We start from the raw sequence: 24,767 nt of genomic DNA on the forward strand, positions 1-24,767 counted from the left end.
TTACTGGGTGTCAAAGTTGAATAAATTAGAAGGCCAAGAGTAAAAAAAAAAGTTAAATCCTAAAGAGCCAATGAAAAAAAGATGCAACTAGTTTGGGTGAAACAACGTTGCTGAATTAATTCCCCAAACCAGTGAGCTACTATTAAAGCAACCAAAACTGGTTTAGGATTGTTTTGTTGAGGGTAGAGAGAGGTGCGGTAAGCAAAATTGTTTCACCAGTCACTCTAATGGGAAGATGTTGCTGCCTGCAGAAATGTTTTGAAACTGCTGAAGACACAAAAGGAAAAAAAAAAAAACCACACACACAAAACCAACTCTACCACAAACGTTCTCCAGAACACACATAGCCAAATACTTAAATGGGAGACCATCTCAGCAAAAACAACTGTAGGGAGCTCCAGCGTTCCTATTGTCCTAAATATCACTCAGAAAAAGTGTGCGTGCGTGTGTTGCAGAGCGCCATTTACAAAGCTAGTTTACACATGAAACAGTGCATCCGCTCATTTGGATAGACTCATCTGGGGTTCAATGAGAGATAAAAAGATAAAGCTGTCCTGGATAGTGCTAAGGCCACGTTTTCCTCACAGGTGCTGTTAAACACTATTACAGAGAAGAGGAGAGAAACAATCTGATAACTTCAGACGGACACGTGGGAAACTAAATAGAGCACGTCGTCAGCACCATCGATCAATTTTTCTAACTGATGAAGCAGGCACAGACGAACAAGTCTAGATGGCCAAGTTCGGGAGCCACCAGCGGTCTTTGCACCACTCAGGAGGAGGATCCTGGGGCTGAGACCTTAGCCAGGAAGCCTAAAAGGCATGTGTCCCACTTTGGGTTTGGGGAACTTCTCCCAGGAAGCATTTGTCGGCAGTAAACCCCTCAGCCCCTGCCCACCAAGCCCGGGGCAAGGATGCGAAGGACCAGCTGGAGCGGGAACGCGCGGCCCGGGCCCGGGCGCTCGGGGAGGAAGCGGCGGCGGCCGCGCCCCCGCGCTCACCTCTGCGGCGGGGATGTTGACCACGCCGGTGGAGCGCCGCTTCTCCCGCAGCTTCCTCTTCTCGATCTGCCCCTTGCCTTTCCTGGCGCTGGGGCCCGAGCTCTTGCCCTTGTCCGGGGCGCCGTCCCGCTCCTCCGGATCGCCCCGGGCCGGCGGGGCCCCCGCGGCGGCGGCGGCGGCAGCGGAGGGGGGCTCGTCCTCGGGGCGCCGCGGGCCGGGGCCCACCCGGGTCAGCGCCGCGGGGCCGCCGGCGCAGTTCACGCCCCCGGGCCCGGAGCCGGCAGGTGCGGCCGCGCCGCCCGCGAGGTTGTTGTTGAGCTCGTTGGCCGCGGCGGCCGCCGAGGTACCCAGAGCCCCAGCCGGGGGCTTCCCGGCCGCGTCGCCGCCGCCGCCGCCGCCGCCCGGGGCGGCCGCGCCCGCGGGGTTCTGCTTGGCGCGCATCTTCTCGCGCTTGGCCTTCCACTCCTCCAGGAAGTCGGTGGTGCTGCCGCCGCCGCCGCTGCCCGCCCGGTAGCCACCGGTCGCCATATTCCCAACGGGGCCGGCCGGCTCTGCCCTGCGGCCGCCGCCGCCTCTTCCTGCCCGCGGCCCGGAGGATGCGAGGGGACGAGCCCGCCGCGGGGGCGGTCGCGGCTCTCCCGGCGGCCGCTCTGCGGGGAAACACAAAAGGGGGCGGGGGAAGGAGGCGTCAGGTCCCCGGCCGGCCCGAGGTCTGCCCCGCCGCCGCGCCCCTCCGAGCCCCCCGACGCGCCCGCTGGTCCCCGCCAGCCGCGACCGCCGAGTCCCCACCCCGCAGAGTTTCTCCGACGCACCTACACGGCGGGCCCGACGGTCGCCGCCCCTAGAGGGGAGGAGAGACGGCCTGACCCCTCCCCCGGCCCGCCCGCCCCATCCCCACCAGAGTCAGCGCCTGCGGCGCTCGGGGGACCAGGGCCAGACCCCGCCACCTGTCGGCCCGTCGCAGCGCCCTCCCCTCGCTCCGGCCCGCGCCGGCCCGGGGTCCCCGTCCCCGCCCCCAGGCCCGGGCGAGGCGCCGAGCCCCTAGCCTGCCCGAGGAGGCGGCCGGACTCCGGAGGACCCCCGCTGTCCCGGGAGCGGAGGGACGGGCGCGCGTGAGCCCGGCGGCCAGGGCAGCCGCTTACCTGGGAGGAGGTGGGGGAAGGCGCGGGGCCGGGAGCGGGCGCCCAGGTGAGCCGCCGCGGCCGCGCGGGACACAGCAGCGCCAGCAGCCTCGGGGCTCGAGCTCGCGGCTCTCCCGGGCTGGGAGGGAGCGAGGGAGGCGAGACGGCGAGAGGGAGGGCGCGCGCGCGCGGAGGGGAGCCGAGCGGCGCCGAAGCGCGGGCGGAAAGGGCCGAGGCGGGCGCGAGGGGCGCGGCGCGCGGGAGGGCGTGCCCGCTGCAGCCCCGCCCCCGGCGCTCAGGTGCGCGGCGCCGCCGCCCCCGCCCGCCCCGAACCCGCCCGCCAGCCCGCACATTCCTGCGCTCGCGGCCCCGCGGCCGGTGGCGTGGCGGCGCCTCTGACCCCGGGGCGGGAGCGGCCCTGCGCGCCCTCGGCCCGCGCTTCTTCTCCGCCTCTCGCGGCTCCCGCCACTCTTCCTTTTAAGTACAAGGCACATTCTTGGTGGGGAAGTACCATCCACTTGCGATGATTCAGGGCCAGACTAGCCAGGATGGGAAGACACACGCGCGTCCCTTTTCTCGTCGCTGACCCCTTTTCAGATGCTCTAGGGTGGCAGGCAGGAGAACAGAAAGAATTGAAATAAACCCAGCATCCTCCTTCTAAGAAAAGTCTGTGGTCTTCTGGTGAAAGGGTCGGCTCAGAGGAGGGGCTTAAATGATCAGTGAATTATTACGGGGCTACTATTATCTTAGCCTTGGAGGAGAAAATTTAAAACACTTCCACAGTGTGTTGTATTGCATCCCAATCGTATTTGGAGTTTTCCTCTTAACCCTGTCTCTCCACCTCCTCTTTGCAGACAGTGAATTTAGCAGCAAAGCTCCCTCCCGAAGTTCTAAAGCTGCGCTGATGCTGAGTAGATATGAGCTGGGGCGGTGCTTGTCTGTTTCTCCATCCTTAACACGCCCTAGGGTAAGTCTTACCCAGAGCTGCAAGTCATCTAAGATTTCTGGAGGGGGCTGGGTGGGCTGCCACTGATAGACACCTGAAGGATTGACCCCACTCTGTCCGGGTATGCCGGGCACATCATTGTTGTAGGGCACAAATGTACAAATGCCAGGTCACTGTTTTGTGAAAAGTAGGCGAGCCCTGAGTCACACTCTTACCTAACAAATCTTTCTTCCTACTTAGTATTCCTGTTTCATCCAGGTGGCGCCTGGTGGGCGTGCACTGTGTGCCTGCGACAGGAATGAGAACAGGAGAAAGTGATTCACGTGCTATTTATTTCTTAGAGGGAAAGTAATGCAGTTCTGGTCTTTGGTCTGGTTCTTGGGGTGAACATGTGGGTAACTGGGAGAGAGCTCTGGAAAAATTCTTAGAAGAGTAAAGGCCTTCCTTGGGGATAGATTTAAAAGGGTGAGCCTGGCTGGTACCCACGTGGGAGCGCCACCTGAAAACCCTCAATTCAGACTCAGTGTTTTGTTTTTTGAGTTTTAAGAGGGGAAGGGAGGGTTGGACATTAAAAAGCTTCACAGTAACATGCTTGGAGGGGCTGCAGGAGATAGTGAAAAAAAGGATGTATTCTGCCTGGACACAAACATATTAGTACCAGAAAGATCTTGGTCTTGTTTAAATTCTCTGAAACGCAGCTTTCTTTACTATAAAAATCAGCAATAATGGCATATTATTTTTAAGCTGTTGTAAGAATTGACACTGCATGTTGTGTGCTTGGTTCAAGGAAAGTACTCCGTAAATACAGTCCTTTTTTGAAGAAGAAGAAGATTAGCCCGAGCTAACATCTGCCACCAATCCTCCTCTTTTTGCTGAGGAAGACTGGCTCTGAGCTAACATCCGTGCCCATCTTCCTCTACTTTATATATGGGACGCCTACCAAAGCATGGCTTGCCAAGCAGTTCATACGTTCGCACCTGGGATCTGAACCGGTGAACCCCAGGACTCTGAAACAGAACTGCTGCACCACCAGGCTGGCCCCAAATATAGTCCTTTTATTAATAGGATATCAATTAGTTAGAGTCCAGGGTCGATAAGAAGTGGGAGGTTGCAGGGAGGCAGGCAAAAAGGATAAGGTACTGAATACACAATATAAACTGGAAAATGATAGACTTTGAATGAACTAGGATAACACTGATGCCACATAAATTTATCACTGTGTCTCTTAGACTAGTTTTCTTAGTATTAACAGGCTCTGAGTCAGGAATTTTGGCTACTACTGACTTGTGTGGCTTTGGACAAGTTGCTCAACATTTGTGCCTCTGTTTACTTACATATAAAATGGGGATAATAATACTTCCTGCATTGTGAGTGTTGTGAAAGTGCCTGAGATAAAAGGTAGTATGTGAGTACTAGAGTAGTTATTACTCTATAAAGTGCCCTAGGAACCATGGATGAAAGAGATTATTGAGGTACAAAGCACTTTGTATTATTATCATTTATTATAACTTTTGTCTTTACCTTACCATTCTCAATATTCCCAAAGAGATATTTCACAGCCAGACAGCTTCCAACATTGCACCAAGATATTTATCTGAGTCAGTCCTCAATTGCAAAATGTTTGCATATCATCAATCTTTATGTAGAGCGTTCTGATGAAATAATCCTCAGAGACTCGGAGCTTGGTTTCTCAACTGCAGCACTATTGACATTGGGGACTGGATACTCCTTTGTTTGGAGGGTTGTCCTGTCCATTGTAGGATGTTTAGCAGCATCCTTAGCTTCTACCCCCTCGGTACCAGTAGCTGCCCCCAATTCCAGTTGTGACTATGTCAAATGTTACTTGGGGGCAAAATCCTGCCCAGTTGAGAACCTCTGAATCAGTCTAAAATAACTAATTTTGGTGACCCACTTGCCCTAAATAATAAAGAGAGATATGATTATGCTGACAAAATAAATGAAGAGATTCATTTTAATGTCTCAGAGTGAAATTTATTCTAAATGTTAAGACTTAATGTTTTCCAGGCAATGGATTAGCTATGGTGTGAAATATCCTATTCGTATGTGTTGACATAAATAATAGGATATTGAGAAATAGCCATTTTGCCTTCAATGCAAATATCTCTGTAGCATATCCAATTCACCATCTAAAAGGAGAATAATAGATGTACATAGTTTTAAAAGTTAAATACTTTAGTTCCACAAAGACTATAACGAGAGCCAGCAAGCCCCTTCTCACTCCCAAACCTCCTCCTGGACCTTTGAACTCTTAACTATTTCTGCTAATACAGAGCTTCATATTTAATTTTTAAATGTCCTTATCTACTCTTCTACTTCTTGATTTTTTCCATTTTTAAATGTCCTTTAGTGACTTCCTAATATAGAAGAAAATTTAGCTCTCATACACTAGCTACATATACGCTTTTCTTATTCCTAAACTCCTACTATATTTACATCAAGATTTTTATTCAATAAAACTCAGTGTTCATTGTGTTATGACCATGCACGTGTTGTTCACAGCCGAGCCATGCAGTGTACTGTAATGACTTTTTTTTACCTGTTTTTCCTTGTTGCACAACTATTTCTTTTTCCTGGAGTTCAAGCTTGCCTTGTTTTTTTAATCGTTGGCCTAGTATTTTTCTATAGACCAGTCACAAATTTATACTCCAAGTTTCCTCCTCTCAATGCAGTTAACCATGTCGGGTAATGTCACTTCTGTTGCTCTTTTCCTTGGAGACGTCTCTCCTGCAGCCCTCCATTCCCCTCTCTATCCTGGATTGATTTTAAGGCTCGGGGCTCTCTGGTCATCCTGAGATTATGCTTCCCTCACGTCTTAGGAATCATTTCTTGTGCAGACTCCTCATTTCCTGAATCCCATGTTGTCCTTTTTCTTGTTTTTTCCCCTCATTTTAGTGGAGTGCCTCCTCAGTATATTCTGGAGATAGGATCATACGTTCCTGGAGACCTTGCATTTGGAAAACGTGTTTAATTAATCTCCACACTTAATTCATCGTCTGGTGGGACACAGCACTCTAGGCTAGAAATCATTTTCCTTCATAATTTTGAATGCATCACTATGTTGTTTTCTAGTTTGTGGAGTTCTGTTGAGAAACCCAATGATATTCTGATTCCTTTCTCTCTGGAAGTTTTTGGATCTTCTTACCCAGATCTTCTGAAATGTCTTGAAGATTTGCCCTGATTTGGTCTTTTTCATTATTATGTTAGGCACTCGGTGGGCCCTTTCAATCTGCCATCTGCCTTTCAGTTGGGAAATTTCCTTATCTGATGTCTTTGATAGGTCTTCCTTTCCAGTTTATCTGTTCTCTTTCTGGAACTCCTGTTAAATAAATGTTGGACTTCTGGGAGTTCTCCAGTAAACTTTTAATCTTTTCTCTCCTAGTTTCCATCTCTTTGGCACATTATTCTACTTTCAGTGAAATTTCCGCCACTTTATACGCCAATCTTTCCTTTGAATTTCCTGTTCCTGCCACTATTTTTTTCTGAGAGCTGCTTCTTACTGTCTAAATGTTCTTTTTCCATAGCATCCTGTTCTTAGGTCACAGATCCATCATCTTTTCTCTCCCTAAGGAAATGTCTTTCCCTTGTCTTCTGCTGGTCCTGCACTGTGTTTCTCACCTATATGTTCCTTTTTTGCTTTTTGATTGTTTTAGTCTTCATCTAGAGGATTTCCTCCTCAGTCTGCTGTTCATTCATATTTAAGACTGAAGCCCTGAAAAGCTGACTGGCTGCTCTTCTGTGAAAAAAAGCAGAGCTTGTTGACAGGTGCTTCTCATTTAGGGGGCTGGTGTTTGGCCACAGGCATTTTCTGGAAGCCTCTATGGGGCCTTTCCTTTGGCCAGGTGAGTTTCCCTGAGAGAAACTGTGTTTCTGCCTATGTTGCCAGTTACCAACTGTTCCAGATGCCAACTAGGGAAGGGGGTTGGGAGGGTCTCATTACTCCATATACAGGTTTCACTCAGTCCCCGTGCTCAGTATGCCTGGTGTGCTCAAGTTCAGTACATTGTGATCCCCCATCTGCAGAGTGTGACCTTCCAGGCCTCTGCCAGGATCAGGGGAGGCAGCCTCCTTCTGCTGGGCCTTGCAGACAGGACTTGAGAATCTGACTGTTTCTTTTGCGGATTTTCAACTAATGTTTCTGTTTATACCCCCATCCTTTGCTCTCCTTCAGAGGTGTATGCTGCTGCCTCCAGTTTCTGAGCTTTCTTCAGTGTTATTCAGGACAAAAAGGATTACTTCTTACTTGCTTTGTCTCTTGCAGGTGTTAGAATTCGCCTTTCTCTGCTCTGCTAAAGTCTGTCTGTTTACCGTCTTCCAGAATTTTGTTCTCAACTGCCATCCTCTTTGTTGTTACTGGTTTATCATTTTTCTTTTATTTTAGTGAAGTTACTGGAGGGCATAGAGATACACGTGTGTTCAATCTATTGTGTTTAACAAGTCCAATCCATCCATTTTGTAGATTTCCAGATATTTTGAAATCTAATGTGTGATAAGGCCGCACCAGTACATACCTCCTCATCTTATTTCCCCCCTCATTGAATTACATTGTAAGCCCCTATTGACTGACACTATTAGAAAGGGCTCTATAAAATGTGTTGTATTTTCTGTAGGCTGATTTTGAAGATGGGGCCCACTACATTAGATAACGTTCCTATCTAAAACCTAGGAATAAATGTGTACCATTACTATTAAGAATAGTTGTATTTTGAGGCCAGCCCAGTGGTACAGCAGTTAAGTTCACACACTTTGGCAGCCCGGGGTATCGCCAGTGTGGATCCCGGGTGTGGACCTACGCACCACTTGGCAAGCCATGCTGTGGCAGGTGTCCCACATATAAAATAGAGGAAGATGGGCACGGATGTTAGCTCAGGGCCAGTCTTCCTCAGCAAAAAGAGGAGGATTGGCAGCAGATGTTAGCTCGGGGCTAATCTTCCTCAAAAAAAAAAAAAGCACAGTTGTATTTCTCTTTTGCTATTCTTTTTTTAACCATATAAAACTATGTGTTATATGGTTAGTGAGTTTTCCCTTTTTCAATTGACTGCAAGTAATCTTAGGCCAGATTTGTGACCTATCCAAGAAAGATCTTGGTTTTGTGGTGCCTGAAACTCATACAATTTAGGTGACCTTAAGAAGAAGAATAGGTAAGAAAATAAATATTTAGAATGAGCAAGAAATCAAAAAATTATAAATTTTTAAAAATTGAAAAATACCATAAATATCACCAAACCAAGAAAAATGACCTAAATTGTTCATTAATTTACTCTCTGAAATATTTCTATAACATTATTTGCACTTTGGTTATTGATTTTATTATTTATTGATGCATAAAATATATAAGTTCACCCACAGATGTATCCACTATGTGTGGTACAAATGTGTAGATTTGTGTACCACAAACACGGGAACTCTGATGAATTCTATTTCATACTGTTGTCATCAAAAAAGAAAATAATGCACTGAGCATTTATAACTTTATACCTTGTGTTATTGAATATATTCCTAATGGGGGAGAACTTGTGTTTTGACTACATGTCAATAAAAACAGAATTCTCTGCTTATTTTCCACATCTGATGACCGGAAGAATGCCAGCCACAGACTGGCTTGAATGCCATCAGACTCATCAACCCCTCCGAGGAACACCCTCCTTATTGCTGTCATCAACCAACTTCCCAGTCACTCCCACTTCCTGAGGACCTTAGCTCCTGGCTGTCTTCTTCCCCTATGTGTGTCAGTTCTTAGTGATAACATGACAGAGATAATCTATCCAATCTCCTGGCATCTCAGATACTTGCCCTCCTCACTCCCCAAACCATTTCCTCTTCACCTCCCTTTAGTCTGGCATTCCCAGTTAGTTTCTTGACTTCGTCATCACCAGCCAATGCACCTCGAAATTCTCACTGTCAACATTGCCTTTTCCAACTGCTACATGGTACGCCTCTAGCACCCTAACTCTAGCATCTCCACTCCAACCATTTTCTGATCTAATGGATCCTACCAATTTTTCATGTTCTTTCACTCCTTTTCATGTCCTAATTTCCTTACTCAGCTTAGATTCTAAAGTTGATCTTTATCGCCTCCTCTGTGCCTGCACCCGCCCAGCTCAGTAAGGTCAATTAAAAACAGTGAGGCATCTTCCCAACCCTACTTTAAGTGCAGGACCGTAGTCTCAGCCGGGCAGTCCCCACTTTCTGATATCCTGCAATCCTAGGAAACTTGCTCTCCTGTGCTCCAAAATGACTAGTTGGAATCAGTTCTTTAAATCTTCACCACCTCCTCATCCCACCCTCGCTCTCAGGTGATGAACTTGCCTTCCTGCTTCACTGTCTAAAGTAGGACCGATCAGAGTGGAGTTCCTCATCTTCCTAAAACAGCTCTACCCACTTTCCTCCGCACTTTTCCTACCCTGTCTTCTTACTTTGGGATGAAGTTCTCTCCTCTTTTCAAAGGCAGTCCTGCCACCTATGTCTTTCCCCTTTCAAGGGTTTTGCTCCTACAATTATACTCGCCTCTTGTGCATAATCAGTTTCTCCTCTACTAAATTATTCCCTTCTGGGGCCGGCTCCGTGGCCGAGTGGTTAAGTTCCCATGCTCCGCTGCGGTGGCCCAGGGTTTGGATCCTGGGCGCGGACATGGCACCGCTTGTCAGGCCACGTTGAGGTGGCATCCCACATCCCACAACTAAAAGGACCTGCAACTAAGATATACAACTATGTACGGGGGGAGGAGGGGGTTGGGAAATAAAGCAGCAAAAAAAAAATTATTCCCTTCAGCATGCAAATGAACTCTAGTAATCCTCTCTGTATTGGTTTTTCATTTACTGCCATAACAAATTTCCACAGCCTTGGCATTTTAAACAACCTGTCTCCTCTTGCAGCTCTATAGATAGAAGTCCTCCATGGTCTCACTGGGCTAAAATGAAGGGGCAGCAGGGCTGCGTTCCTCTCTGGAGACTCTCTAGGAGGATCCATTTCTTTGCCCTTTCCAGCTTCTAGAGACCACCCACATTCCTTGGCTCGTGGTTCTTTCAAAGCAGGCAACACCACATCTCTCTGTGCCTTTCTTCCATAGTCACGAATTCCAAAGATCCCTCTTCTACTTTTAACGATCCTTGTGATTACATTGGGATCACCTGGATAATCCAGGATACTCTCTCTATTTTAAAGTCAGCTCATTAGCAGCCTTAATTCCATTTTCAACTTGAATTCTCTTTGCTACATAATTTATTAGATTAGCAGGTTCCCGGGATTAGGGCCTAGAACTCTTTGGGGGCCATTATTCTGAATACCACACCCTCTTCAAGATAAAACCTGCCCTTGACTCTAGAATCCAGTGTGGTCAATGTCCTATTTCTCTGTTCATGTTCACAGTCAAAATTCTCGGGAGAGTTGTCTTTAGTTACCGTGGCAATCCGTGGGACTGAGCCATTAACCTCTGGGGTCTGTGCTAACTCTGGATGGTTAGTGTTATAATTGAATTGTAGGACCTTCAGTTGGTGTCCAGAGTCAGAGAATCAGTTAGTGTAGGAAAACCCCACGCACATTTGGTCTTATGAGTGTTGAGAGTAGAGGAACACGCTGTTTTGACTTTTACCTGCTTGAGTGGAAGATATGATTTCCTGACAACCCAGCCACTGCACTGTTAGGTATGTACCTTAGAGAAACCTTGACATATACACAGGGACACATGACAGAATTGTTCACTGCAGCACTGATTGTAGTAGTGGGAAAATGGAAAAACTACCTGTAGTTAGCAGGAGACTGGATATATAAATTATAGTTTATTAGTCCAATGGCACATTTATAGTATATCAGAAACATCATTAAAAACAAGTTTCAGGGGGCCCACCCGGTGGTGTAGTTGTTAAGGTTGTGCACTCTGCTTTGGCGACCTGGGGTTCGCGAGTTCAGATCCCAGGCATGGACATACACAGCACTCATCAAGCTATGCTGTGGCTGCATCCCACATACAAAATAAGGGAAGATTGGCACAGTTGTTAGCTCAGTGACAATCTTCCTCAAACAAAAAGAGGAAGATTGGCAACAGATATTAGCTCAGGGCCAGTCTTCCTCACACACAAGCAAAAAGTTTCAAACGAATAAGTAAAGTATGATACTATTCATATAAATTTCTAAAATGTACAATAATGCAAATATATATATATTTTGACAGATACATACTTTTGTGATATAAACACAAACACACCAAATTCTGTTTATTAGTTGCTTCTAAGGACAGATGGAGGGAAAATATGTAGGAGCTGTAATGTTGCTGTTATTTATGTTTTATTTCTTTAAAAAGAAAAGAGATCTGAGAAAAATGTTGCAAAATATTAACATTTGTTAAATCTCAGTGGTACCTAGGCTATTATTGTATTATTTTCTGTACTTTCATATGTTTGATATATGATAAAATCTAAAATAATTTTTAAAGGAAAATGCCTAGACTTGTATAAGTTGTTTCATAAGAAAAGGTTTGATTTTAAAAGACAGAAACTTTAACAAAATTGGACTTGCCCACTGTGTCTTGGAGCATCCTTAAAATGGCCCTATTCTTTCTTTTTTTTTTTTTTTTCACCCAGCAATGGAAGAGACAAAATTGTAGAAAACTTAGTGAACCCATGTCCTCCGGAAATATTTGAAATGGTTTATGGCTTGGGGCAAAAGAAGGCAACTGAATCCATGCCAATTTCAAAAGGCACAATTCCTTTTAGAATGATTGACCTTTCTTCTAATATCCCTAGGTCCCTAAATGGGCTCCTAAACCACTTTCTTTCACCAGGCAAACAACTGGATGAAGCTGCTGGTGCCTCTCATGGTAACCAGCTCTTCGCTATCGTTCTGTATTTGCACACTGGGGCTGCTCATTGAAGTATTCCAATTTTTCTGATCCCCTTTCGGAAACTTGACAAGCCATTGTCTTTCTCCAAATGGTGAAAAAAATGTCTGTCAAGAAAAAGTTTGTATGGACAGAACGTTTTGGTTCTCTGGGCACAGATGGAGCACCTGAGAAGCTCAGGGACACGCCTGGTTGGGCTGCTCTGCTGAAGACGTGCCACACATTGTCATGACTCATTGCTCTCAGCATCAACAGGAATTAGGCTGTGCCAGCAATTCTGAAAGGAGTCTTGTCTATTGCTGTGAAAGTTATTGACTTTATCAGAGCCTCGTCCTGACTTCAGCCTTTTTAAGAAATTTTGACTAGAAAAGAGATCAGAATATGAAGCTCTTCTCTATTAGAGTCCACTGACTTTCCAAAGAACAAATCTTAAAGTATGTGATTGAACTTCGTGCATAAGTTGTATGTGTGCCCAAAAGAGAGAGGCAGAGAGAAAGACAGAGACAGAGAGAGAAACCCTCTCATAACAATTTAACAGGGCGGAGTTCATTCCTAGTGTTGTTACATCATAGATATTTTCAACTATGAGTCTAAGGTAAATCTTTTGATTCAAGGTCCCACATAGAGCATTATGGATGCTGCTGAAAGAAACCTCACCAACTCTTACAGCTCAGCCGCCGTTTCAGGAAGCAAAGATGGAATGAGAGCAACAATGCAAACTTTCCAATGAGGAACAAGGACTTTCTGTGGTCTGAAGCCCATTGAGAAAGTCTTGTTAGTTTCTCTGCCAGCAGAAATCGTCTGTACCCCAAAACACCACAGAATTCTTTTGATAACATTACTTCTGCTCAGATGGCTTTAAAATTAAAACATGAATTCATCATCCTTTTGGCCCACAAAAGCTTCAACGATATATACCAAAGATACACGGATACCAAAGATGGCTCCTTTAATTTACAGTGGTGACGATAAGGCATGAATTCAACTCAGTTTTGGAATATATTCTTAGACCTATATGACCCAATGTTTTCAGTACTTCTGGCCATAAAAGAAAAAAAGTGAAATCAAATGTATGACATAGATGCTATAACCCAACTTCTCATTCAAATCAAAAGGAGCCTTTCACTGGACTTTACTATTGAGTAAAGTCGAAGTTGCCTTTTATTGCTTCTAGGCCTTTTGGCTAAGATAAAGTGTGAAGTTGCCTTTTATTTTGTTGACACTGGATTTAATTCAAATTAATGAAGAAAATATCTTGCATAATACGTATAGCAGTAATTCATTGCTTACTACAAGCTAGGCACTGTGCTATTGCTTCACATACAATGTCTAACTTAACCCTTTAAACAGTCCTGTGAGGAGACCAATATTACTTCCCTTTCACAGACCAGAAAACTGAGCCACAGAGAGAGGCGTAGAGGCATGGCAACTTGTCCAGTGTCACACAGCTAGGACATGAGAAAGCCAGATATTCCAGCACATGTCTGTCTGATTCCAGAGCCCATCCTTATATATGTCAAAGGAATTTATTTTCAATGCAATAACATAAACTGGAAGCAAACAGCAAACAACTCAGCTTCTGAGCACTTTTCGGTGAAAGATTTGTTTTTATTTCATCAAAATTTTAGGGCTTCGTAATTAGTGATTCTCAGGGCTAAGAACAGCTGGACTGGACAGACCATATAACTTGGGCTTCCTGAGGAGCCCCTCCCCTCTCTGTCTTTGCATCCCAGTGTCTTGCACATGGCAGGTGCTTCGTGTATAAACATTTGTCAAATTGCACACAGGCAGGATGGTGTTCCAAGTCTGCCTGGAAGTAAGCTGCCTGTCTCCCAGGGTTTGACTTGGAAGGTGGGGACAGCTTGGGGTGGGAAGTATTCCTTGGTGTGTGTACCATCACCAGCCTTTGATCCCTCAGCTTTGTGGATGCACAACTCTGATTCATCAGCAATGGAAGAGCATTTTGATGTCTCAGGGACACAGTCGCATTTACGTAGCCTGCTCGCCTGATGTCCAAAAGCCAAAAAACTCATTGATTTATAATGAAAACTATGAAGGTCAGAAACACAGGAATGTTAAAGGCATCCTGAACAGCTTGTATCCTCCAAGAAAACAGACCTACATGGGAGTGAACACATAGCTGGAAGTTTTACTTGGTAAATATGGAAAGTGAACAAGAGGGGTTAATTAGAGGAATCCGGTGTTTATTGGCTTCTGCTGAGAGAGCCTGAGACATTCATCTCCACAAATAAGGAGAATTCTGCCAAAGTGAACACAACAGAATGGCTCTCCCTAGGACCTTTGCATTCCAACTGGTTTGCTAAGGAGGCTACTAACTCTACTATGATGGACACTTTCTCTCTTTGTATGTGCTAATGATTTTAATCTGGTTATGGTCACATTTTGTTGGTCAGACCTCTTCCAGGTGAATTTGCATATCTCTGCAAAATCCAATTACAGAGCTTTTTAAAGTTTAATTCTCCCAGGGCAATTTTATTGGTAGGCATTCTACTATAACTTCAGTTATAGAATGCTAATGACTAACGTTTTCTAGGGCCACTCCCTAGATATCTAGTCCCTAGATCTTCTAATAAAAATTGCTCCTAAATTTAAAGTCAGTATATAAGCTACATGAAGAAAAGGATTACAGTCATTCACTCAGTGAACATTTCAGGGGCTCCTTGAAGTTACTATTTAGGGAATGGAGTACAAAGATGAACGACAGCTCCTGCCTTCAAGGAGCTTGCAGGTGTGTAAACACATATGTCAACAAAAATAGATACCATAAAAGGCTATCTGCAAAAAAAAACTTGTAAACAAAATGATGGTAAACAGAAATAAGAACAAATTGCTGTGGAAGCACGGACTGAGGAAAGAGATGGCTTCATCAAGAATGAAGAGGAGATTTTTTAAGTAGACAAGGGAGGAAAGCACACTGCAGTGGATGGAACCACTTATGCAAAGGTATGGAAGTGTGAAGTGTCTACAAGGAATGGGGAAGGTGGTGCCCCTGGAAGGCTGGGAGTGGAGACAAGGGTGGGCTGGAGGGGACACGGGCATAGGATGAGGCAGGGCCAGAGGCATGGGCGACCTTTCCCAGCCCCCTGAAGCCACTCCCTTCTACCCCTGGAACCCTCTGCTCTCCACGTCTGCCTCTTGTGCCTCTGGCTATTCATTCTCTGTCTCTTTCAGAAGCTCCTGTTTTCTTCAGTTTATTCTTTAAATCAGCAATTTTTGAAATCTGTTTTTGACTACATAATACATGTTTGTGGGATGATATTCAAAACCAATAAGGGCAAAATGTGAAAAATCAAATTTGCCTCCCACTTCTGACAACCAGCCACAGCGTTCTGCTTCCCTGCTCCCAGGGATGACCTCTCATCCCAGCTTCCTGCATATCCTTCCAGAAAGTGTGTGCAGAGACAAGCATAGGTACGTTTGTGTGGATATGAATGTGTTTGCGTGTGTATGTGTACGTATGTAAGTACATACTTTTTTACACAAAGAATAGAATACTACTGCATCCTGCTTTCTTCACTTTAAAAAAGATTTTGGAGATCTTTCCATATTTATTCATTCTTTCATTCATTCATTTGACAAGTATTTATTGTCTACCATGCTCCAGGCACTCTTAGGTGGTGAAGATATAGCAGTGGACAAAATAGGCAAAATCTCTGCCTTAGTAGAACTTATATTCTAGTGGAAGAGGTACAGGAAAGACAGATAAAAACCAAATAAGCAATGAAATATATACAGTAAGCCAGATGGTGATAAGTGCTATGGAGAAAACTAAAGCACAGTGCTGGGAGGGTAGAAATTGGAGAGTGGCTTCAGGGATCTAAAGGGCGGGTAGGGAGAGAGGGAGACCTCCTTCCTCATTGGCCCGGGAGCATTCTGTCAAGTGGGTCTACCATGATTTGTTTAATGAGTCCTCTATTGATAGACAGTCATGTTGTTTCTGGTATGTTGCTGTTACAGTGATGTGAGCCACTGGCACAGCATGGCCACTGACAGACGCACAGTGTAGGTCCACACCCAGGAACTGAACCCAGGCTGCCCAAGCAGAGCGGGTCAAACTTAACCACTAGGCCACTGGGGCTGGCCCTACAGTTTGTTTTTAGATATTTGAATATATGATCCATTTGGAATTCATTCTGTGTAAGGTGTGAAGAATGGCTCCAATTATCTTTTTTCCAGCTGGTTACCCAGTTGTCCCAACACCATTTATAGAATAATTCCTCTTTTCTCCATGATTTTTAAATCCCACTTTTTCACATGCCGAATTCCAATAAGTGAGTCCAATTTGGATTTTCTATCAAATTCATTTATTCTACAAATGTGCGTTATATGTACCAGGCGCTGTTCTATACATGCACCAGTACCAGATTTTAAAATGTTTTATCTTCTAAAATATGTTTACTATCTGATAGAAAAATGCATCTCGTTTTTCTTATTTTTTTAGACTTTCCCTGCCTCTTTTTATTTGCTTGTTTTCCATTTGAACTTTAGAATCAGTTTTTCTAGTTCCAAAATAAATCCACTTGGTGTCTTTATGGGATGCACTAATTTTATGGATAAATTTAGGAAGAATTACCATCTTTGTCATGCTGAAATTTCCTAATAAGAGCATGATATGTCATTTGGTATGTCTTTTTTTTTTTTTTCTGGTCCTTCAGTAGTATGTTAGTTCTCTTTACATAAATTTTTCATACGTCATATATATTTTTAAATTTTTTCATTTTTTTCTTCTAATTGGTTATATAAAAGACTAGTTTCCATACATGAATTTTGCATTCTCTTATTGTTTCTGACAGTTTTTCGTTTGATTCTCTCGAGTTTTCTGGGTAAACAATCAAAGCATCAGCAAATAATAATTTTGCTTCACTTTTTCCAACTTTTATGTTTATGTGTTCGTGTTATCTAATTCTGTTGCCTAAGTAATAGTGGTGATCAAGAAGACCCTGAACTCATTCCTCATGTTGATGGGAATGCTGCTGTAATACAGCTTCTTGGTCGTAGCTAGAAGCAGAAGTCCCATTGGGAAGTCCTTAATCCTGAAAATCTGGGGCGCTTACCAGAGGTTGAACTTTTTGCAAGTGAAGAGGTTTACGCACAGGTTCTGTCCAGTGATGGGGATTTATCGTAAGGATATTTGGAAAAATGAGGGAGACAAGAAACCATGGCACTGTGGTTGCTACTCTGTTTCATTCTTTTTTGCTATCCTCACACTGTTCTAACATTTTGACACATATGAGGTTTTTGAAATTAATCTTCTCAAGCATTACAGGCTATATACAGAGGCAAAATGTCCCAGAAGGAAATTTGATTGATAGAAGTTTCAGTGTCTTGCTCTGAAATTGCTCATTCTTTAATGGATGTTCCAGAGGAGAATGAAATTGCCAAACAGAAGGATAGGAAGGGAATGTGAAATCCCAATAACCTAGTAGAACGCTAACTCATCAGCCTCTAATTAGCCAAAACTTGGCTATTTCTTTTTTTCTCAAATATACAAAAATTTGGCCCCTGTTTGTCTAATCTATTAATACTCAAGTTTTCTGTCTAGAAAAATTGCTTTGAGATTGCACAAAGGCTTTCATCTTTATCCTCCCCAATGCCTTAAATGTAACAGATGTTAAAAAAAGATTGTTGAATGACTGAGTGTTGGGTAACTAGGTCACCTTGTGTGTGTTGCAATGTCTGTTGAGTAAAGGAGGGGCTCTAGTTACTCTGACATACACATCAGCTTTTAAAACAATGATGAATGCACATAGTTTCAAAATGTCATATTACTATAAAAATATATTTATGGATTGCTAACAGTTGGATTTATACTGAGACTTTATCAATTATGGTTAAAATTCACACTATCTTCTGCTATTTTATTTTTTATTTCCATTTTAAAATGCCCAAAAGGCACTTGTACCCTCTAAATCTGTTATTCATAAACAGCATGTATGTTGAGATAAGGACATTTCCAAAGCCTCAAATTGCTGACTTTTAGACGTGTTAGTCTCTGATTTCTTTGAGGTTACAGTGGTAGGAGTATAGAGTTGAATAACCTATGTACTAGTCTACATGTGATAAGACAAAAGTAGGAAAATTTTAATAGTCTGGAAAAGGTTGTCAAAACAATCCCTTTGTTTTAATTCTCTAAACTCTACATAGGAGAGCTGATTGATTCAACTGTCACAATCTAATATCACTTTGCTCCATGGGCTAATTCTCACTGCAAGTTCCTGACTATCCTGTGGATCGGCAGCTTTCAAGCATTTTGACCACAATCCACAGTAATAAATGTATTTTACATTGTGATCTTATTCATGCGTGAATGTATGCATATAGTTTCTTAAGATAATACTTAATGTACATGTTTTGCACTCTATTTTATGTTCTTTGTCTTATCCTATCCCATTCTGCTCTGTTCATTTAAAAACTTGCTGGTTGTGACTTGCTAAATTGATTTCATAATTCTGCAATTTGAAAAACAATGCTATAGATCGGTGCTTCTCAAATTTTAATGCTCATACGAATCACCTAAGGATCTTGTTAAAAATGCAGGTTCTGATCCAGTAGGTCTGAGAACCTCGCCGGTGATGCTGCTGCTGCTGTCTGTGGACCCCGCTTGGGAGAAATAAGCAAGTAAGTAAGTAGATATTTGTTTTTGGTTTTTTGGCCCAATCTCTGGTTTAATAGGCTGAGGCAAGGGTCTTAGAATCTTAGTATATAAAGTATATAAAGCACGGAGAGTGGTGACAAGGATCTTGGCCACTTTGTTGAGAGAGAGCTGTGGCCGTGGTACGCATGGAGAGCAGCATAGACTATCACCTAGCACGGCGACATTTAGTTCAGATATTGAAGACTACGGCATTCACTTAATAAGGACTTATCTCTTTCACACTTACTGTGTGCCAGGCCCAAATCCAGCACATGGTAAAGGCGTTCTTTTTGTATTTTACATTTTATTGCGGTGAACAATTAAATGTATAATCGCAGGCTGTGCTAAGCGCAACCACGAGAAAGGAAGCAGGCTGAAGGGAACCAGAATGGCAGTGCAGGCCACTGGATGTGTTAGATTAAATGTTCAAGCATCGCCTAACTGGGACAGTAACATCTGACAGAGACCCGAATGAAGGGAGAAAACTATGTGAGGATCTGGAGGAAGGACAGTCCAGGCAGAGAGAGCAACAAGGACAGGAGTCCCGAGGTGGGAAGAAGTCGGTGCTGTTGCAGGTTCGGCAGGAAGGCAGGTCTGACTGGAAGGATGTCAGAGAGAGGAGTAAAAGATCAGGTCAGGGAGGTAAGCCGCCCTGATTGTATACGACCTCATAGGGTGCGGGAAGTGTGGATTTCATTCTCAGGGTGGTGGGGACCACTGGACGGTTTTGAGCCAGGAAATGCCATGAGATTTCAGTTTTAAATGACCACGCTGGTGGCGACGCGGGGAATGCCCTACAGCAGGATAAGGACAGATGTGTGGAGCCTGGTTCGGGCATTATAGCAGCAGACTGTCCTGACTGCTGTTCCACTGATAGGATCTTGCCCGTTCATTTTTCAGAAGGGGATAAATTAAAGTATTTTGCACTTTACTACTACAAGTACTACAAGATTGAAAATAGGGAGATATTCATTTATATTAAGAGCTTTGTTGATAATTGACTTCTAACAATGCAGGATGCCAAACTCAACAAAAGATAAGTTAGTGGAAAAAAGGACAGATTGCCCCATTCTTCCGTAAACCAGCTTTCCAGGCTAGCTCCAAACCCACACTCTGTCACCTGACCTCCACCCCCAGTGTCCAGACACCAGAGTTGAACGTTCCATTTCCTTAGAAAAATCAAGCATTCCATGTGCAGCACAACAGGAATGTGGCATTTGTGTTAAATAAAGTAATGTATAATAGTTAAAAGCACCACCCCTCCTCTCTCCTAGGTGATGACCTCCCTCTTTACCCTCCTGCCCAAATCTGATCTTTTCCCTGTGTTCCTGATCTTATTTCCTGTATTATACTAAATCTAAGATGTCATCACGTGGCCTATGCACCATTATTTATTGTATAACAGACAGAAAAAAACTACTTAAATAATTAAGTAGACACACCATTAGCTATAAGATGAGTCTCAATTTCAGAGATGTTTAAGTGTGAAAAAAATGGTACTTTTTAGAATTAACAAAATATATGTTTTTATCATTATCATTCGGTTGGAAACCTAGGGGTCATATAGGCTACCCTCTCTCCACTCCCACATCCTATCAGTAACCAGCCCCAGGAGTTTCTACCTCCCAAATCTCTTAAATTTTTTCCCTATTTCCCATTTTGGAAAACTCTCCTCTGTTCCAGCCTGGATGACTTTCTTTTTATTTTTTTGGTGAGGAAGATTGGCCCTGAGCTAACATCTTTGCCAGTCTTTCTCTATTTTTTGTATGTGGGATGCCGCTACAGTGTGGCTTGATGAGCAGTGTGTAGGTCCACGCCCGGGATCCAAACCCAGGAACCCTGAGCCACCAAAGTGGAGCACACGAAATTAACCACTACGCAGCTGGGCTGGCCCCCATGGATAACTTTCTTAACCACTAAGTGATTCTCTGCAATAAAAGCAGAATGATATTGCAAAATATAAATCTGATGATCACACTATTCACTTTAAACCTTTCATTTTTCTCTAGTTGGCTGCAGGGTGAAGCTATCTCCTTAGCATAACCTAAACAAACTTGGGAATCTTGTCTCTGCCTCCTTTTCAAGTAGGTTCAGGGACATACAAACCAACCAGCATGTACAAATTTTATTCTCTTCTTCTGTAGCAGCTTCCCTTGCTCCCTTTTCTGCCTTGAAAACACTTACTTACCTTCATGAATCAGCTCACACGTCGCCTCCTCCACCCGCTGGCTCCCCAGATGCCCACTGTGCCCACTCCACAGGAGCTAAGTGCTCAGTCCTCTGCCACAGTTGACTCACAGGCCCCTACTTGAGCCTGCATCATATTTTACCATTGTTTACACTTCCGGATTGTGAGCCCCTCAAGGTCGACAACCATAATCTGTTCATTTTCATGTCCTCGACATTTAGCATTGGTCCTGGCACACAAGCAGGCCCTTAGCAAATGTTTGCTAAATGAATAAGGAAATGATGTGCACTGAACAAGAGCCACCCTTAATAAATAATATGTGATCGAAGAGTTATGAAATAGCCATCACTCCAACTTTGACAAGAGTCAGTGCTTAAGAAAAGGCTTGGTCCCTCTTGCCCACCTCAGCCCCCAGCGTAAAGCCCACTGGTGTTGTGTGGGGCCCCAGAGCATTCTAGGACCCTGGTCTCGGGACCCTTTGTGCCAACAGTGTTCCCTCAACCCACGTTTGTGAGGTCAAGCAACCCGGGTGACCACAGAACTTGGAGTGCCTTTTTGTCAGCCACCTCCGTATCCAGGAAAAGGAGTCCAGATTTACAATCAGTTGAGCCATATGGCTTATCATTAGAAATTATTTTATGAACCATTTCAAAAAATCGTAATTGGTAATTTGCAAAGTTAGTCAACAATAAGGTGAGACAGCAATAGCCCCCGGCAGATTTTTCTGTATAACTCTCTCTCAAGGACAGATGGTCAGAAACCAGAAAATTCCAAAGAAAGCTTAATAGTTAAGTAAATAAGTTGTCCTTTAAATTCTTCTAGGGCCGAGGTGATTATTTTCCCCCCATTTTACGTCCTTTTCCACCCTAGTGCCTCACAGAGTGTCAGAACCTTGGGGGTACTTAATACATGTTGATTGAAAGATGTCAAAAGGAGAAACTTACTTTGAAAAATTTTCCAACTTTATTTTTGCCTTTGGCTTGTTTCTTTCAAACCTGGATAAATAATAGGGAAAACATACTCATTAGTCTCTGAACCACTAAAATCATGACTGGTTTCCCTGTTGCCATACGTTGTTAGAATATAAATATCACAATAAATGTACAAAGCAGTGTTCAAAAGGGAGCAGGTCAGAAGACAATAGCCCTGTGTTACTGGGAAGGTGAGGCCCGAGTTTCTTATCTTATATGGTATTATTCTAGTTGTTTGATCTACAGAGTTACAAAACAATAAAAGAGAGTAGAAGGGTATTCAAGAAATCAAGGTGGGGAAAGAAAAGAGTTGTATTGAGAAAGACCAGCATATGATGCAAACCATAAGAAATTGCCCTCTTGGAAATGTGTGAATATCAGCAATTTCATACGATTAAACCTAAGAGCAAAATGGAAGGGGAAATGGAGGGAGAGTATTTCTAAAAGTGAAAGATAAGTTCATGCCATGTTAACGCTTTGAAAGACTAAACAAAACTGAAGACCATCCTTCGACATCAGAATCAGCCAGGGGCTGTCGAGCATACTGGGTAAGACATGAATTTCAGTCAGACTTCCTATAATTGAATCCTGCTTATGCCACTCACTGTGTGATCTTCGTCCACTTACTTAAATTTCTTCCACCTCAGTTTCTTCACCTGTAAAAGGGAAAAATAATAAAACATACTTACTTCATTGGGTTTTTGAGTAGATTAAATGAAATAAAACCGTAATCAGCTTAGATCTGTGCCTTAGCAGAAACCAAGTTTCTACTAGATGAATGTCAATCTACTAGTCAACCTTCTTCAATCAGAAAAGAAACCATGAAGTTAGCAGTCATTGAAGAGAGGGCCAATAGGAATTTGGAGTTCCGGATGATTTTTATTGATTTACTAGAGGAGATTAGGCTTTGGGGTCAAATAGGTCTGGGTTTGTCTTTGGGGGAATTTATTTACCTTTTCTAAGCATCATCTTTTTTCATCTGTAAAATGTGCAAGAGATTGTACTGAATTCATATAGTTGTGAAAAGTAAAAGAAAGTATTTATATAAAATTCTCAACAGAGAAGTCACTAAGTGCTTAATAAATCGTTGCTATTACTATTAATAGTAATTAATTACTTTTACCTCAATGTTACAAATATATCTTCTTACAGTTTCCTAAAATTAACCAATTCAAAAAGGAGATTAAAATGTTGTTTAGTTCACAAACTTATCCATGAATATTCTATAATAGTCATTGCCTAGTTAATTTTTTTAAAAAGCTTATTAGAATTTTTAAAATCATACAAATTCTGTAGATGCACTCAGTTTCATATAATTCAAATGTATGAATAATGTTGTAATTTCAAAATGAGTACCATATAGAAATATTAACAGTATTTCTTAATGTAGCATAAAATCATACTTCCTAATTGTAAAGTTCTATGTGACAAAAGTGTTTAAAAAAATGAAACAAAAGTAGGGTTTGGTCTCTTGGTAAACAAAGACATATTTTGTTGATCACTACAACGAAGGGGAGACAAGGAAAGAGTTGACAGAAGCCTAGTAAAGGGGGTGCCATATATCTTAAGGGATAGTTCATGCTCCATTTCCCTTTCTTAAGTCTCTGTATAGCTCTGACACAGTGCTGTTCTGATCCACAGGCTTCAACTCTAAGGAGATGTTCTTCTAACCAGAATGTTCTTATAGGTGATATAATTTAAAAGGTGTAGAAGAAAGACCAAGAACATTTGCTGAAATTGACTCAGAAAATTTGGGAGATAAGCGGATAGAATATGAACAAGAAAAGATCACCTCGATTGAGTCTTCAAATAATTGTGAGACGTGTTTATTTAGAAAGACACTCCTGGGGATCCATATGTTCAAAGAGAAGAAGAATGAACTCAAAGGTGATATCATTGTGATGCATTTGATTAATGGAAAGGACAACATTAATGGTTATAGGAAAAGTGCTTTTACATAACTTGAAAAGGTAGAACAGACACAACCTCATAACACTTCATTGACCAGGAATGTATTTTACCCTGAGGCTCAAGAGCTTTAAAGCCACATAAAGTATTTCATTGTCTTGTGATTCATAATGCTGGCGCATCTTAAATCACACTCAACATACAGTGCTTGTTTCCCCACGTCATCTTCCCACAGAGAAACTGAGGAACACGAAGGCAAGTGACATTCTCTGGAGTAAAATCCTTCACTTCTATATTAAATATTTTTGTTCGTTTCTTGTTTGGTATCTCCATATCTCACTTTGAAGTTTCTGCTTCCAAAATTACCGTGTGTCATATATTTTTCGATATCTATCATCTGCAGCAGTGTAGTTTTGGTTTGAATAGGCAGATGGTGCCTGAAGGTCCCGTCTACACGCATTTGTTTTGACTTTGAGAGGAATGAGTCAGTATGGCAGAGTGATTAAAGTTCAGTGATTGGTTTCAGACAGACCCAGTTCAAATGCAAGACCTGGCTTATTTACTTCATCTCTGAGTCTCATTTCCCTCAACTGTAAAATAGATAGCTGTAATAATGCTTACTGCAATTGGTTGTTAAGAGCATTAATTAAGTGGTGAATGTAAGACATTCAACATAGTGTCCAGCACATGGTAAAAGCTAAAGGCGGGATAATTATTTTTGAGCTCTTCATTAGATAATGTTTGGAGAATTACAAGACTCATATGATGGCATTTACTTATTAGGATGGAAACTCAAGTCCTTCTTGCTTCATGTAGCATCCTTAAGCTATAACAATCTCCTCTGCATTTGACACTAATTGCACATTTTGAGATACCTCTATTATTATTTTCTACGATAGGGTAGAGATTATTGCCTCAAACCATGAGATAAAAAGGCCAGAAATGAGATTTCTACTTCTGGGAAGAGAGAGTAGATATACTTTTCCCTACTTCTCCCATTAAGTACAACTTAAAACTCTGCACATTATCTATAAAACAAACAAATAGACTCTGAAAGGTGGGAGAAGAAGGCAGACCAGTCAGTGACCTTGGGACACAAGGAATGACATGGTGGTGAATTCCTT

The 24,767-nt window shown here is 43.1% G+C and overlaps 2 protein-coding genes across 3 annotated transcripts in view; one reads left to right on the plus strand and one right to left on the minus strand.

Moving 5' to 3' along the window:
• The window catches only part of PAWR (pro-apoptotic WT1 regulator), a 109,395-nt gene extending 107,119 nt beyond the window's left edge, over positions 1 to 2,276 (minus strand). The window contains exons 1-2 of one of the 2 annotated variants that reach the window (XM_070253895.1): positions 2,143 to 2,276; positions 1,001 to 1,650 (exon numbers count right to left, since the gene is read on the minus strand). In XM_070253895.1, the coding sequence (XP_070109996.1) occupies positions 1,001 to 1,528 (528 nt within the window). In that variant the 5' untranslated portion in view covers positions 1,529 to 1,650; positions 2,143 to 2,276. Of the gene's footprint in view, positions 1 to 1,000; positions 1,651 to 1,812; positions 1,912 to 2,142 lie in introns of those variants that run through there. The other variant, XM_070253896.1, reaches the window with a different exon arrangement.
• Positions 1,597 to 23,969, plus strand: LOC138921157 (sterile alpha motif domain-containing protein 1-like). The gene is made up of 5 exons (XM_070253791.1): positions 1,597 to 1,823; positions 1,902 to 2,188; positions 2,976 to 3,088; positions 18,480 to 18,560; positions 23,377 to 23,969. The coding sequence occupies exons 1-4, from the start codon at positions 1,597 to 1,599 to the stop codon at positions 18,492 to 18,494; spliced, it is 642 nt and encodes a 213-aa protein (XP_070109892.1). The 3' UTR covers positions 18,495 to 18,560; positions 23,377 to 23,969.
• Positions 23,970 to 24,767: the final 798 nt, after the last annotated feature.

This window comes from Equus caballus, chromosome 28 (assembly GCF_041296265.1).
Source record: "Equus caballus isolate H_3958 breed thoroughbred chromosome 28, TB-T2T, whole genome shotgun sequence".
Lineage (NCBI taxonomy): Eukaryota > Metazoa > Chordata > Mammalia > Perissodactyla > Equidae > Equus > Equus caballus.

What these genes read in the sequence shown, in the direction of transcription:
- LOC138921157 (XM_070253791.1), top strand. Translation starts at nt 1,597, where the DNA reads ATGCGAGGGGACGAGCCCGCCGCGGGGGCGGTCGCGGCTCTCCCGGCG. An exon ending in CCGACGCACCTACACGGCGG is followed by an intron (nt 1,824 to 1,901) that starts GCCCGACGGTCG and finishes CATCCCCACCAG; the next exon opens with AGTCAGCGCCTGCGGCGCTC. An exon ending in GGCCGGGAGCGGGCGCCCAG is followed by an intron (nt 2,189 to 2,975) that starts GTGAGCCGCCGC and finishes TCCTCTTTGCAG; the next exon opens with ACAGTGAATTTAGCAGCAAA.